The 16,880-nt window shown below is 38.3% G+C and overlaps 1 protein-coding gene across 1 annotated transcript; it reads left to right on the forward strand.

Annotated features, from left to right (window-relative positions):
• The first annotated feature begins 45 nt into the window (after window positions 1–45).
• LOC146469929 (uncharacterized) lies at window positions 46–10,071 on the forward strand. The gene is made up of 8 exons (XM_085122784.1): window positions 46–237; window positions 850–910; window positions 1,521–1,581; window positions 3,229–3,306; window positions 4,305–4,394; window positions 6,203–6,268; window positions 6,892–6,939; window positions 8,545–10,071. The coding sequence occupies exons 1-8, from the start codon at window positions 111–113 to the stop codon at window positions 8,632–8,634; spliced, it is 621 nt and encodes a 206-aa protein (XP_084978910.1). The 5' UTR covers window positions 46–110; the 3' UTR covers window positions 8,635–10,071.
• Window positions 10,072–16,880: the final 6,809 nt, after the last annotated feature.

Consider the following 16,880-nt stretch of genomic DNA (forward strand, 5'->3'; position numbering starts at 1 on the left):
CCTGTTTTAATGACCGCGCGAGTCCAAGAACGAGAGCCTCTTTCTTCCGCCTTTCGATTTTTAATTGATGCAAATTTTGTGCTGGAGGTGTTTTTATTAATTTGTACGTTATGGGAGACAAAGAGTACGAAGCCACGTATAAAATTCTCATTCTTGGAGACAGTGGTGTTGGAAAAACCTGCCTGATCTTTAGATTTATAGAGGATATATTTTCTGATTCGTATATCTCCACTATAGGTAAGCTTATGTTATTGTTAGGTCTAGCTAGATGGAATATTCCGCGTTGATTTGTCAAAACAATTTTGTCATTAGCTGAAAAGTTTCCAAGTTTGTTTCTCGTCAATTCAGCTGAAGGACAAACTGACACTTGAAGCTGGCGTAAATTTGGCTTAATTTTTGTCATTGTTTGAAAACGATATCGTGATATATCCTTGCTATAAAATTTACAAGTGGAAGACAAGGATCTTCCTGTGATATTGTGCTGAAACTTCTGAATTGTGCTGATCTGCGATATCGTCTCGAGCTCTTGAAGTTTAAGTTGGAATTATAACTAGATTACAGACGTAATATTTATTATCCGAACTAATTTTTGGTCAGAATTGAGCTTATAATGTGTGCAGTTTGCTTTGCTACCAAGCTCAGATGATCACTGTTAGCGTCAGTGTTGTTATTTGAATGACCTCACTGAAGAAAGCTCTAAATATTGACACGAGTTCTTTATCCCCTGACCCCTCTACTATATCGTCCTCTTGAACTATACACTATATTGATTACTATTCTCAATGAAGGTTCAGGCGTTTTGTAAAATGAAAAGTAGACTATTAACTTAATTTTTATCTTTTGTGAAAGGTATTGACTGCAGGAGTAGAATTGTTGATCTAGATGGCAAGAAAGTGCGGTTACAAATCTGGTAAAATATTTACCAATATGATCTTTCTTATTTTCCCCTATTTGTTCGGTTACCATTAATTTTGTTCAGGTGGTGGATAACTTTCAGATCCAGTGGATATTCTGCACATCTCATATAAGTTGCCAATCAATCCTCTAAAGACTAATATATTAACTGATACATAATATAAATATATTAGTTTGTAATTGAAGAATATTGTGTGTTAGGGTCTGGTGACAAGAATTAGATACAGTAGCCTATCTTTTTATGCAAATTTCACAGCCTGCCTGGAATTTGATAAATTTCACCACTTTGTTAAAATTTGGTATGGCATTTCTTAATCAATATATATTACATAGTTTATGGTACAGTGACCATCCTGATCAGCTTTCTGTGTGTACAGGCTAGAGCTCTAACAGAGCTGACACCTACAGACTTGATCCATGATCAGATTAGCTGTTATTTGAAGTGACACGTTACTTTAATCAGGATTTATTTTTGGTGAACATCACACATGCATGTTACTCGATCTTAGCAGTCAATAGTTCTACAAATCATAGTTTTAGGGACTCATTACTGTAAATTCAATATTGAAATATATTATTTTTGTTTGTAATTTTATGTGATTTAGGGATACAGCTGGACAGGAGAGATTTAGAACTCTCACTAGTGCCTACTTTAGAGGAGCAATGGTATGATATTCTGTTTATTTTCACTTAAAGTTACTTAAGTTCATTTAATTAATGTGCACCTTCCTTTTGCCTTTCCATCAGCCCTCTCTGTGTTTTTCTAGTAAATGTCCATACCTCCATCAGCCCCTTCCCTATCCCCCACCCAAAGAGGGTTTATCTCAGAATTTCAAGTGACCTTTCCTGGGTAGCTAGGGTAATTCTGATATTTTCTAGAGCTGTACATCATAATAATTATTATGTTATTAAACAAAATGAGTTAAGTTAACTGACTGTATTTTTGCCTTTCTTCCTACCCTCTCTGCATTCCTGTGTTGTGTGAGGACCTAAAAGGCAGTTATCATATTATAAGCATTCTTTTGAATCGAAGAATTTGTAAAAAGTTCATATTTGAATAAGGACTGGGGCACACGTATAACTGACCTTTAACTGTACTGTTGTTTTAGCTCACTGATTCACCTTTTTTGTTGCATGTAGCCTTAAAAAAACATTGTGGAACTTCCAAATTAATGTCAAATATTGCTTAATTGCTTTACACTTTGACTTTGCAACAAAAACCTTTGATTATATGTGAGAAAGATAATTTCCATTTCTTATCACAGAATGAAGTGCAATTAGTAGTGGATAACACATTGGAGCAACATTTTGTTGCGGAAATATTGAAGACCACATGTAAAAAATTAAATCCAGTGAATCTGAGCTAAAAACAACAACAAGTGATCTAAAATGCACTGTACTAGGTCAGTATTAGGCCTGGTTCACACTAGCAATCAACCATTTTACATTTAATCGCAAGCGATGGAATCAGAAGCAGAATCAGAAGGTGAAAGAAACATTCTGATCCTTGGGATTCTGGTTTTGTTGAGCTTACGATTGCTATTCTGTCTCCATTTTTTTATTCTTACTTGAACAGATGGTTTCTTACGTTTCTGATTCAGTCATCTCTGTGAACCAGCCTTAGTTATGCAACAAGCCCTTCTAGCACTATTTAAAACACAAAACAAACCCTACAGCACTATTTAAAACACAAAAGTTCAACTGAAATTAAAACGGGGTAGAACAGTGTGGTAGTCATGTAACCCTTCTCTCTTTTCATACAAAAACATACAATCGGATAAGTCAGGGCTGTCAACCTCACACGTCTTCAAATATGGAGAATATCACTTCCCTGGCCAGCAATAACAAAGCACCTAACAGAGGCGTCCCATCAAGGCCAAATTCACGGGTTCAGTGGGGAGGGGGGGTGGGAAAGACATTTAACAGTACCAGAAAAAAAAGCTAAACATTCCAGATTTTCTTGTCAGAAAGTCGAGTCTACGACAAATGGGAAACTTCGTCAATTATCCAGGAGATTATAGACATAAATCTGGAGACCAGAAAATTCGGCTCAAAATCTGGAGATTACAGACATAAATCTGGAGACCGGGAGATACGGTTCAAAATCTGGAGACTCTCGGATTATCAGGGAGAGTTGACAGCCCTGTAAGTGTGGGTGGAAATTTGCAGCAAACGTAATTTTTAATTTGCAATTTGTCCCCCCCAAAAAACCAATTTACTCATGACAAATTAGTTGTCACAGAAAAACAGGACACCTTTAAAAGGCATGTGACAAATTGTCTTTATTTAATTATTTTAATTTATCATTTTTAGGGTATTATTTTAGTCTATGATATCACAACTGAGGACTCATTTAAACACATCAACCATTGGTTACAAAACATCCAGGATGTAAGTACAAAATGAGTCACATTTCCAAAATTTAAATGCCAGCTACTTGGTGGCTAACTAATACTAATTATTGATTATTTAGTTTTTTTACTTGCCTTGTTATAAATTATGCCATGTAGCTCATTAAGCCAAATACAGAGATTGTAATGATGGGGTGATTTGCCCTAACAACAACAACAACAATCTTTATTTTGTACTCTTGCCTTATGGAAAGTTCACTGCAAAAATATTAGAAATAAAATACCAGTAAGAACACTGGCTGCCTGGAATAACATGAAATGAAAATAAATTACAGGCCAGCAAGATAGCACAAATTCACACATGAAAAAAAAAAAAAGAAAGAGAAGAAAGAGAGAAAACAAAAAGAGAGACACACACAAGGACAGAGAAATTTCATTCACAACCCTCTAAATATACTTACATGATAGTAAATGACCAGGGTTTGTCCTTGCAGCTGCAGGGACCTTCTTTCTTCCTGAACCAATACAAAACAAAAATTGCAACTACTAGTTATAGGTACCTGAATGCTATTAGCCCTGGGGGTAATTTAGCCCCTTGAGGAGGCCTTACAGGAACAACCATAAGACAATTTAATGGTCGCTATTTCTTGGGCATGGTATAATGGCTCATATACCATGGCCACTTAAAGCCAATCAAATTCCTGGAATTGCATTACACAATGATGCAGCTTTTATAAATGTTTATTTATATGACAGTGTGATACAGTCAATGTGTATTAGAAACACTCAACTGCCATTACACTGTGCTCTCAGTACATCGTGAAGAGTTACTGTATGTATCTTTAGGTCTCATAATGGTAGTTAACGTGAAATGATGGAGTGATCTTCTGTCAAGAATAAGAGGATTTCACCTGACAAAATGGTCTCCATGCACGCAGAAAATTCCCAGACCAAAGTAATTAAATATTAACACAATTTAAACTAACTTTATAATTGAGAACTGCAATGGATCATACAGCAGAACTAATTTTTTTACAGAATGCTTCCCCTGATGTTTGTAAAGTTCTTGTTGGCAACAAGTTGGATTGTGAAGATGAAAGAATTATAGAGACTGATAGAGGAAAATCAGTGAGTGTAGTACAGCCTGTGCTTTGTCCTGGCAAATTTTGTGCAACTTTAAAAGTCCTCACATGAACAGTTTTGTTCACATCTAAAATTTGAATATATATATGTTATGGTTTAAACTTTTGTTCAAGGTTTTTAAATTTTTCAAACCTGCAGGTTAATTTTTATTTTCCTCTGTGCTTCCAGTATTCACTAACATATATATTCTGAGACAAAGGGAAATACATGTAAAATCAAACTGGTTTGAAAAATTTAAAACCCCCCAATAAAGTTTGAACTATACAACATTATACAGCATGCAAGATATTTAAATAGGCTGTATTCATCAGCACAGCTCTGCATCATAATTATTAAGGTGGCTGACACTGGTTTCAAGCACTTATATTTTGACAGATCATTACCACCACTCTTTATCAGTTGAAACAACAATTATAATGATATCAAACAAATACCTTATCATTGGAGAACAAGTTGTATGGTCATTTTCTCAACATAATATAGGTTACTATATAGCAACTGTATGTAAAACCTGTTAAAACACCCCTTGCTAATTTTAACCTGAAGTGGTTATAACTCAAAACCAGCTTAATCATATATACCCCCATTTTTGATTATGGAAAGTTCTGTGATCAATATGTCCAGTTACAACTTTCTGCAAGGTTTAAAGAAATTTCTGGAAGGGATTTAGAGCCACCTTAAATTTTCAACAAGTGCCAGTCAGAAAAATTTGCAAGCCTGATTCAGCAAAACCCTTTTTCCCTGCCCCCTCAAGTCATCCCATGAAGATAGCAATTAATAATAATACAACAGCCCAATTAAAATTTGCACATGCATGCTCTGAAACTTACTTATCAAGACGAACATTTTCAAACAATCCTTGATGTAATCGACATCAACCTAAAAGATGCCAAGAAATCCACGAGTTCACGACTTCTGTCAGAGTTGTGAACGAAAAGAGTAATTTTATGACGTAAAAGGACGAAAACAAGCTTTGCCCCAAAACGAGGCTGTGCCTCGTGCACGTCTAAGAAAATGCGTCCCACATGGGAGGGAAAGACGCTGTCACCTCCTATATAATGTTTTCAGCATCATCAGGTTTTCGGAGCTCCCTCGGCGGGTGGACCGGTGAGGGTGGGACTCTGCAAAGACTCTGCGCCCAGTAACTCTACCCCAATGAGGGGGGTAGGGGGGAGCAGAGACAGGGGAACATTTTGCTCAAAATATTTTTAATTTTTTTTAATTGTTATATTAACATGTTAAAAGGCGCATTTTAACTCGTATCTACTTGAAATGGATGTATCTGGCACTGTAAATTCCATGTAAATGTTAAGAAAGCTATGTTCTTGTCCCCCTTTAAGGGGGCGTTACAACTAAATTTGAATCAAATTTGAAGAGGTTTTAAGAAGGGATAGAAGAAAGAACAGACAGTTGATACCCACGCAACAGCACCCCAGGTTGCTAGTGGACTAACTGGTATCCGTCTATTAATTATTAACTACAAATTCCAATTTTAAAACTTCACATAATTCTTCAATATTTCTTATTTCTCTTAATTTTACCAATCCTCTTAGAAAAACTACTCCTCCCAATTATATGCAAAAATCACCCAAAAGTTCACAAAATACCCCACAACACAGATTCCCAATATGATGATAGGGTTTTTGGATTCCTTGAAATGAGAACAAGATATTTTCATTAAAGCCATGTCAAGTGGCGGAAAAATGGCGTTCAGGTGTAACTCCCCCTTAATTTAATGTTTGCCATATTCTTTATCTTATGTTTTTACATTGTTTTAAATTGTGGTTTTCCAGATAAGTGAAAATGCTGAATTAGAATTTTTTGAAACAAGTGCTCGAACAGGAGAAGGTGTAACAGAGGTAACAAAAATTAAAAATTATTTTGCAATTAATTTAGTGATATGGCAATTTACTTGTGTTGTGCATAATATGACACCTTTAATAAGGCTTTTTAAAGTTAAATAATTTTATTTCAAGTTATTAATAAACTCACTGATTGGAGAGTTGAGGACGGTGCCTACTTTTGTTACTGCTGACACCTTCTGCACATCTCAAGATACTCAGGTTTCCTGTGGGTAGTGCCTACTAATACAGGCTGGAATATTTTTGTGCAGTTTAACTATGCAGCAAAAACAGAACTTAGCAAGTGCTTTTGGTATCCAAAAAGAAAATTGGGGTATAACCATGCATTTTTTAGAGATAATAGAGCTTCAATTTGGAAAAAATCCGCCATACATTGCTTTGTATTTTACTGCTTTTTAGAATAATTGTTGCTTATAATTATCTCTAAACAAAATGCCCCTCTACCCCCAATTTTCTTTGTGGATTCCAGTAGCCCGTATTAAGATCTATTTTCCCTCAGTCATAAACTGTACAAAAATACACGTACAAGTTTCTGTATTAGGAATTGGATGCACCGTCCTTAATGTTACAGTTTGTGATTTTTGTTGACCACAATTTTTTGATACATCATTTAATTGCAGGCATTTATGGCTGTTGCAAGACAGATTAAAGAATTCCATGAAAGAAAGGTCAGTTTACTGAAAAAGGTCAGAGATGATCAGTCAGGCAATGAAGATTCCCTTGCCCTCTTTGACTTTTCCGTCAGTCTGTATCCCACCGTTTGTTGGATTTAAGTGATGAAAAAAAAAAGACTTTATTTAAAGGTTAAATTAGTATTTAGCACTGTAGCGCCAATTGGGGACACTTATAAATCAGTGAAATAAATATACAAACTGAACACACTGTTCATTTGTTAAAGTAAGAATCCCAACTGATGGGAGGCAAACCAGTTGGCTATTTACAAAGCGTGGCCTTGGATTTAAAAAAAGGGCTACCATAAAACAAATCCAAGTGATCAGAGCAGGACTTGAACACGGGATCTCCAGATTTCAAGTCCAGCGGCCTAACCACTAGACCACACTGCCTCCCTCAGAATTCCTGAGACAGGGCCGGATTAAGAGGGGGGGGGGGGGGGGGCGGCTTTTTTTCAGATTGTATTTTTAAAACGTTTTTGTAACCGTCTTTGAGGTGATATATTATGCACTCAGTTGTTTAAAAGAATCCTCTTACAGTCTGTAAAGCAGAATCTCCACGAACGTGAATTTTTCATTGAGGCTCCCCTTTCTTGATGTTCTTGATCAGCCCCTGTGAGATATGCCCAGATGTTTCCATGGGAGGCATGACAACAGCGGGGTGTTGGGTTGGGGGGGGGGGGGGGGAAGCGGGATGGTGGGGGTTCCCTGCAAGTCTGGCTTCTTGTAGGCTGGCTTAAATCTCTTACCAAACATGTTCAGTTGTAAGGGAAAATTTACACAGTCAAATTAGATCCAAGGTACGTAAATAGAAGGGGAAGAAAATGGCGAACTGTGCTGCAGCATTGAATTCTGATGGTTTTCAGTAAAAAAAAAGCCACCGGCAAAATGCGGGAAACGGGACATTTTTAACACCTCTGCCCTCTGCTGTAGTTTATGACATGATTGTGCTTGTGGCTTGGACAATTTCGTTCTTCTTCTGCATCATGAAACAAAAGTATTATGGAGCATCCTCAATTTAACAAATCAACGGCAGTTTTCTATGGTCTATACTCTTTAATATAGACCATAAAATGAAAAAACTCAAGTGCGGCTCGTGGTTTCCTTGCCAAGTTTTGAACATTTTATGGCGTCAGTCTATGGCTTTCTACAATACCAGGGAAAAAGTATTAGCGGACTTGGCTTTATTTTCCGTTGAGAAAGCGCGCGCGTTACATCTGACGTCATTTTGTTGTCTGCACTCTTATAGACAATAGCTACGAGCCAATCAGTGCGCTGGAATTCTGACAGTTATTGTAAAATTGACTACGGATAGCATCCTATCTACAGACAACTCCCATTATTGCGGACACCCTCGGGACCGCGAGTTAGTGTCCTTAATAGCGAGAGTCCGTAATAGCGAAAATTTATTTCAGTCAAGCGTCTCTAATTTATTTTTGCCAGGGATTTACCTGCTGTCCGTATTATTGGGGTGTCCGTAATAGCGAGGTGTCCGCAAGGCGAGAGTTGACTGTATTCGAGACCATGTAACATTTATGTCATTGTACAAGAAGCTCACAAAATCAGTCTAAATTTGCTGACATCTTTTGCTTGGTTTTCCAGGGTGCAAGGCTTTTAAATGAAGAGACACTAACTCCAATCCTCGGACCAGAGGGATCACCAGATGCTCAGTCTTCCTGTTGCAGTTCATAAATGAGAAAAAAAACGTGTACACTACACACTGTGTTATTATGTCATGCTTTTATTTAGAGAGCTTGTGGTCTGTTTTTCGATAGGCAAGAGGGTGACTGGCTAGTCCGCGTCCTGGCTTGTGAAGGAGCAACTTAACAAGCTCTGAAATGAGAGAAGTGGCATTTGCTTGTTCGATTATTTGAGCTTGGTTTACTCCTTTGTTTGGTTAATAGTTTATAATTATTTAGTGAGTAAGTCAGACATGAAATCGCATTTTGCGCTCTTGTATGGGGTTGCGTCTTATTTGCAAACTATCCATTTTCGTTTGGAAGCACAAAATCTCTGTCCTCACTTAGTATTTTTGAATCGTATAAGTCCGTCCACATGTATCTGGTTTGTTTTTAAAACGCAAACGTTTTTGTTTTTTTCGTTTCTGCCTTCCGTCCACACGTTTTCGATGAAAATGGTCACCGAAAACGCAACTTTTCGAAAACGATGGCCGTTGAATTCGACCTCGTGACGTCATCGTTTTTGAAAAGTTCTATTTTCAGGCGTTCACACGAGAAAACAGAGTGGCGTTTTCAAAAATTTTTACTCTGAGAAGCGTTTTTGGAAAGTGGCGTTTTCGGTGACCGTTTTCACATGATACATGTGGACAGAAGGCCAAAGTTGCGTTTCGAACAAAAACGGATTTCGTGTGGACATGGCGATATTATTAGAGAGAACAAGTGGTTTCTAACTGTGAACTTTGGCTGTCTTGATAATGGGGGTGTTTAGAAAGAATTTTGGAATATAAATGAAATTTTTATGACCACAAAACAATTGCAATTATATTATAATGTCTAGAGAAATTATACCGTACACACAAAGTGGTTCGTGTGAGTGTGTGTGCGAGCTTTTCTTATAAATAGAGGTAAGTTGTAAATTTTATAGTTTACCGTGACATCACATCGGGCGTGGTACAATTTTTGTGATTAATTGCATGCCTATGTGTGACAAAAAGTTTGTTTAATACACATAATATATTATTTAGCTGATTACATGAATATTTGACTCATTTAGACGAAATCATGCACGTGTTTTTCTGATTTGCTAGAGCATTTAGTAGTTTTTTTAGCCACTTTTGTCAACCTCGGGATCAAAAAAGAAAACTTTCATGAAAAAATTTAATGGGAATTTTTCTGCTTTCTTTTTCAGTAAAAAAACGGGAATGCCACGTAGCATTTTGACTATATAATAATATTGTAAAATTGAATTAAGAGGCAATTTAATAATGGTTTTTGTATGGTAGTTTATCATTAGGATTCCCAGTATTTTTAAAAACATTCTGTATAGAACTAGATATGTAAAATCCATGTTTTACATTTAACAACCGTTGAAAAAATGTTATCATAAATTTTACAAAAATGATTGAATGAAATGATAATTATAATAATTATAATAAAATCACTTATAGAGCGCTGTGTCCACTAATTGCTCAAAGCGTTGTGGGAAATGTGGGTTATCTATAGGCTGTTGTACCTTCGTTATAACAAGCATGCGTACCACAGAGTTGGAAATGTTGTTCAGTTCTAAAACCCCTCCTTACAATCACTCGACCCTTAATGTAACCAAGTTGTTGTATCGGCCACTCTGTATCTTTGCTTGACATGTAACTTGTTTTCTTCTTCTCGTTTTCGTTCTTCCGGATTAATGAACTTCTACTGTATTTCATTCTTGTGACATCTTAAAACTTGAGCTACTCATTCATGAGAAGCCAGCATGTAGCTTTCTGTTCGATTTTTTTTCACGAAGCAATTAAAAAACGTCGGATGGTTTAGGTTTAATAAAGTCAGGTGGGTTCCACACGAGCAAGTTTTCCTTGACAAGCTTTTTAACAAGTTTTACAAGTTCCAATCCAAGCAGCGTGCAGGTTGTTTCTCCCATGAACCTAGTTTAATGGCCTTAGAGCATCTGAACTAGTAATCGGAAGGTCTTAGGTTCGACTCCTGATAGGAGCACTTGGATTTCCTTTTTCCGAATATGCCTGCGTCATTCATTGAATAATACATCATACTCAGTTTATGTAAGAAAAATTTCTTCCTCAGACTCACTTCTGCCAACTTTGCAGTTAAGTGGTGAAAAAGGAGTCGTACATGAAGTTGTCAGTACTGTTCAACAATGGCTGAGGTCACACTAGAGGCTTTACCATGGTAAAAATTGCTTTACCAAGGTAAATTGCGCAACCACCTATTTACCATAGTAAAGCTGTCAAAAAAGATTTGACGCTTTCCATGTGCACTCTTTCGCATGATCAGTAAACTTATACGTGACGAGTACACTAAATGTTGACATGTCGCGTGAGCTCATATCGGCTGTAAGTCACTGATCTGTGACCTGGCGTGTAATAAAATTATGGATCAAGAGAGAGTTGTATTTTCAATTGTTCCCATTTTGCTTTTAATTCTGCTGCTTAGACGAGCATGTAGAATTCGCTTCCTTCTTACATACAACTATTTAGATTTTGGGACCAAAGAAAGTGCAGCGGTTTGTAGACGGCAAAGACACAGGCAAAGAAGAGCGCGCAGGCAAGCCTGGGTTTACCCTCGACCACAGGGATGGCTTGAGGAAATGTATGATAACCGGCTCCTTCGAGCCCTTTGGAAAGACCATTTCAGGGTAACACGGGAAACATTCGACTTCATTTTAAAAGTTGTGAAGGACGAAGAATTAGCGCTGTTGAAATCCATGTTCGCTCAAACACACGCGCCAATGAGCGGGAAAATAAATTTCATGTTTATAAAATATGAATCCACAAATGTATTGTAATTACTGCGTTTGTCCAAAAAGATGACAAACTGTCAACAAAATATGCATGGTTTAGATAGACAAGAGATGTACCCACCTTTTTTTTTTGGTAACTAGATTCTTATCTGGGGTCAAGTCAACTTTGTTCTTGCCGCTGTTGTCAGGGCAACTTACCAGAGTTAGGTTTACCATGGTAAACTGAAAATTGGGGGTCACACTTGCGGTGCCGTTAACCATGGTAAACTTGAGTTTACCATGGTTAACTTTCTCCAGTGTGACCTCAACCAATGTAAAATCCCGTGGAGTACATACTTTCAGAATCTAGTGTACTGTCAGGCTTGTTTATCACAGATGTTTTGATTTTATCAAAAGAGTTGATAAGATAAAATAGAAGAAAGACCCTCGCAGTTATTTACGCTACTTGAGCAGTTGCGAAAAGAAAGCCTGATTTTTTTTGTCAGGTTCTTTTTGCGTAAATAACTACGAGGGTCTTTCTTCTATTTAATCTTTCGCCGGCAGTTCCCATATATCTTTCATATATTCCTATTAATTTCTTCATCCTTCACGTGTATATTACGAACTCACAATATGACCAGCTCCCAGCTGGCTTGATACCTCAGTTGGTAGAGTACTGTATTTGGCTCGAATCCCGTTCAAGCCTGAATTTTTTTTTCAGGCTTTCTTTTCGCAACTGCTTAAGTTGCGTAAATAACTGCAGCTGCCAGGGTCTTTCTTCTATTTAATCTTTCACTTTGCAGTTCAAATAAACGTTTCATATATTCCTATTCAGCGTCGATAAGATAATTTGGTCACCGTAAAGAGATTCGAGTGCTGACGTTCCGAGCATTAACCCTTCGTCAGAGTGAATCGGAGCGAATTGTTTAGCAACCATATTGGCTGTTTTAGGTCGACGTATCAAAATCGAAAACTTAAACGTTTATTATACTATTTTACAATGTGGAAACCCCAGTACATATTTCAGGATCTTTATCTCTATTGTTAAACGTGTGCGCCCCACATGTGTGTGACAATTTTAATAGTTGACCCAGAAATGACTTTTAAACTTTGTTTTCGGTCGTCGTACGCGTGTCAAAACAACGAAGAAAAACATGTTTATAACTCGCCCATGGAAAAAATAAGCTGGGTAATGTTTGAGCAACATATCCCCTCGTTGCCTAAAAATAATCCTTTCTTGTTATACAAGTCGATGGATCTGAAACGTTTGCATTGTGTTTCATGCGGGTCCTGAAGGGCGGACCTAAATCCCATTTCCCAGGCCAAATTTTGTCCAAATCCTAATTGTCAGCTTTTTTCCCCCAAAAAAATATCAGTTGATGAAACTTCGGGACTTACATGTCTCCAAACGCACTATGTTTGCCATGAGTGTGTTGATCTTCGTGGTCTGACGCCATTCTTTATTTCCGCTAGTCGTATACATTTGTCTACTGTGCAAATCGTAAGGCCTCTTGTTGATATGACAAAATCAACTTTGGTTCGGTGTTTGTATTGCCGCCATGTTGGTGTACAAAACAAAAGAAAGTTTGTTCACATAGTTTGCATAAAAATAGAAATTAACTCCCAGAGGAAAAAATGTTATTGTTCTTGTACACCAACATGACCGCCATGAAGTCACATGCAAATCAGCAATAGCAGCACTCGGATTTCCTTGAATACTACATCATTCTCATTTACTCACCATCATATACCATCACATTTATTCCATTGCGCATATGCCACACATTGACATTCAAATCCTTGCAGTATGCAGGATGTTTGTCCCATGAACCTAGTTTAATGGCCTTAGCTCCCACGAGTCTCCTGTAGCTCAGTGGTAGAGCATCCGAACTAGTAATCGGAAGGTCTTAGGTTCGACTCCTGATAGGAGCACTCGGATTTCCTTTTTCCGAGTATGCTGTGTCACTCACTGAATAATACATCACTCTCAACAACTTTGTAATTAAAGCACGAACATGTTAAGAGTATTTAGGCGTTTCTACTGACCCCATTCTTAAAATTCAAATTCTTCAAAGATCACGGATAACAACACAGGCCGGATATATCACGACGTTGTCCAAAAAGAATCCGCTGCAAATGCCTTATGTCCTTTGGAGATCTTTGGAAACACGGATGACTGACTGGGTAACGAACATTACGCTTGCAAACGCCTGGGGCCGCTTAGACTTGGTGGTGCATGTCCTCTACTCTTCTCCTATTCGAAACCCTGCAGACCTTCGCACAACCCATTAAGAAGGAAGAAGTGACTTGAAGGCCATCGTCAGTGTCCAATCCGTGACCAGCTATATATCAAACGAAAAGAACATATCAACTTTCTCAGTTATATGTTTGTTATCTTCTTGATGGTGGCGGCATTCAGCAGTCCAATCGTTATTTTCAGTTATCACATCCCAGATTGTAGAAAGTGTGTTGTGCCTTGTGAATCGCCTCATTCTTTCACGTCTCGAAGGCAGAATCATGCTTACTCTGGTCAAAAATGAATAATCTGCGTCCTCTTCAATTCAGAATCACTGCCAGTATCCATTTACATCGCTTGGATTGTTACTTCACTCCAGATCCGGATTGTGCAAAGAGTGGATAACCATGGCATAACCATGAGGGATATACTATGGCAGCTAAGCTAATCAAAACTCTGGAATTGCATTACCCAATGATCTCGTTTTTAATAAGATGTATTAGTTGGAGAACATCTTATCCGCTGGATAGCGATTTATCCACTGGATAAAAGTTATCCACTCTTTGAACAACCGGGACCAGTACTGTTGATTTATCTGTTTGAGAGGATGTCTAGTCACACGCGCCGTTTTAAAGCTCCATTTAAGTATAGTAGCTTTAAGTCACTTTCAATCTCACACACCGGGTTCAAAGGCAATATACCTGCCCAGTCGATAGTGCTACCCTGACGATCATTTCGCTGTCTGACAGATTTACCGTGGATTCTAACCCACATTCACATTTCAGGTTCTTCGTTTTTTGATAGTTCGCGTGGAAGGGGCTTAAGGATCTTGATTTGAGGTAAGGAGACTGAATTGGATGATGGTGACGTGGGTGATGAGGGAATCGGCGGTGGAGATGGTTTTGGGTGACATTTCAAGTTGTGCCAACCAGTGTGGAGTTGAATAGGGACCACAGTATCGGTGTCGCAGAGTTTGGATCTGGTTCTGTTAAACTAATTATTAAACAGACACATTGAAGGGATGGCTGACTTCCTGAAGAATGTACAATTTTTTTGTCAAAGCTTTCGACATCCACTCCAGCAAACGCTCTATCACCAAACCCAGTCATGTGAGTTATGATGGAATTGAAATTCACTTAAGTCCTCGAGTGTGTGTAGTGTTCCTACCGAAACGCTGAAGAATTGAGGTACTAAAAGACACATCAACTGCTGATGGCCCCAAAGGAACTGTCTCGAATAAATGCATGAAATCGTTGGAGCTTTTGAGGAACTGCCTCGGTAGATTGGAATCTAACATCAATGAACTGTCAAGACATCCTGGGTTCAAGCTGAAGTTAAACAGACATAGTTCAAAAGTTGAAGAAATTCTAATATCCGTTGGAGCGACTGAGTGGAAGCGACTCTGGAGTTGACTTTCTTTTGATACAAACCTCAGCGCTTTTCATATGAAAATCAGTCATGCCGTTCTGAAACTAACTAGTTTGCATGTACATTTGAACACTGAGCACTGAGGTTTGTATCATCCGGCCAGCTTCGCTCTAACTCAAAGATTAGGTCATTAAGCACACGACTGTGAGTAAAATGGGCTATCTACGTTGAGCGTGATCTTTTTAAACACGGAATTCTGAATTGGTCAGAAATTGAGTTCTTGAATAGATTCACCATGAAGATTGGTTAAATGTGGAATTTCGTAGACATCTGTTCAAATATTGCAATTTCCACGGAAGAAGTGTATGCATGGTGGGTTCCGGTTCCTTGGCAGCCTGCGAGCAAGCTCTCGGGGAAGAGGAGGGGCGGGGAGGGGAGAAGGAGCGCTTGCTCGCAGGCTAGTTCCTTTGCCGAAGGTCATTTATGCCAAGCTCGCACCACAGCTGAAACATGTTTAAATGCTGTTTAGTCAAGCATGGTTTTAGAACCGTATTCGTCGTCACGGTGGAAGTTGCTCACCGATGCTTTTCGACCTGAAATTTAGCACGATGAAAGGTCAAGTTAGGAAGGGATTAATTTAACCATTTGCAAAATTCATTCTCTCGGCATTTTACCACTATATTCTTCTTCTCGCTGAAGGAGACCCATAGGCAAGAACTCTCTTGAATCTCTTCCTAGCCTTTAATTAACGTTTCTTACTTCTTTTTAATCTGACCTACCCTTTGGTGTTATATCAAGCTCGGAAACCACCATCAGTGTTAGACCGATGATTCCCGGATTGCAAAACTTTTGAGAACCCTCTCTGTAAAAAAATTAGAAGCTACCACTACTGATGGCTGATGTTTAAACCACACGCATGACATTTCTATCGGACATAAAAGGGTTAGATTCTAAGGAAACAGTGGTCTGCCTCGGTTGGGGAGTTGAAACGAATGTAATTGACACTGAAACGGCAATACGACATTAACCGGTAAATTTTATTTCGTCTGGCGCTCGAATTCGAACGCATCTAACTCTTTGAAGTTGAAATTCTGGCGAAGGCCAAGAACGGTGAGGTGTTGATGGGATGAGTTAATGATGATGATGGTTCGGCTAACGCAAGAAATAACAAAAATGATTAGCAGGAAAAAGACACGAAAAAACAACTGACAAGCTGCGAACTTACAAATGTTTCCAGAACACAGCCAAAAAATGAATCGAGCGTCTTGAAGGATGAAAAGTCTTGAGAAAATCGATCTGACCTTGAGAGTTGACAACGAGAAAATTATAACTAGTGATTGAAGCGCCAAAAACCTAAATTACCGGCAAAGGCAACTAAAATATGCAGCGCCGAGGGAATGCGTGATAAGCATAATAAGCAAGAATGTGCGAGAAAAGTCTAAAGTAAAAAGTATGTTCACGTTTGAATCCTACAACGAATGTTTGGTTTTATCAGCAAAGTTGATAAGGTAACTTGGTCATCGTAGAGATTTGAGTGCTGACGTTTTGAGCGTTACCCTTCATTAGAGTGAATGCATTCGCTCCCACGTCAACACCCGAATCTCTTTACGGTGGCCAAATTAATTTAATGACTCTTGATAATACGAAATATTGCCGGACATGATAGTCAACAAAGTAACGTACCTAGGATTTAAGTAGCAGAGCCGACAAATTTAGACTTAGCTAATGCAGATTGTTGCCGAGTTAGCTTGGTTCTCAACGTTACGTTGTCCAAGTTGAAATGAAACACACCACAATGCAAGGTACTTTGCAACGGCCAAAATCGTTAGCGTGGAAGTTGCGGCAAGTAGAATGGAGTTCATCTTTGTAACCGTTGCGGCCACCTGATGTTTTATAACGAAGTTGGACGCCGAAGAGTATA

This window comes from Pavona decussata, unplaced genomic scaffold (genome assembly GCF_977016875.1).
Source record: "Pavona decussata unplaced genomic scaffold, jaPavDecu1.1 SCAFFOLD_115, whole genome shotgun sequence".
NCBI lineage: Eukaryota > Metazoa > Cnidaria > Anthozoa > Scleractinia > Agariciidae > Pavona > Pavona decussata.

Bases quoted from the DNA above. Each gene is read 5' to 3' on its own strand.
- LOC146469929 (XM_085122784.1), top strand. From the start codon at position 111: ATGGGAGACAAAGAGTACGAAGCCACGTATAAAATTCTCATTCTTGGA. The intron at 3,307-4,304 runs GTAAGTACAAAA...ATTTTTTTACAG, and splicing joins GGTTACAAAACATCCAGGAT to AATGCTTCCCCTGATGTTTG. The intron at 4,395-6,202 runs GTGAGTGTAGTA...GTGGTTTTCCAG, and splicing joins AGACTGATAGAGGAAAATCA to ATAAGTGAAAATGCTGAATT.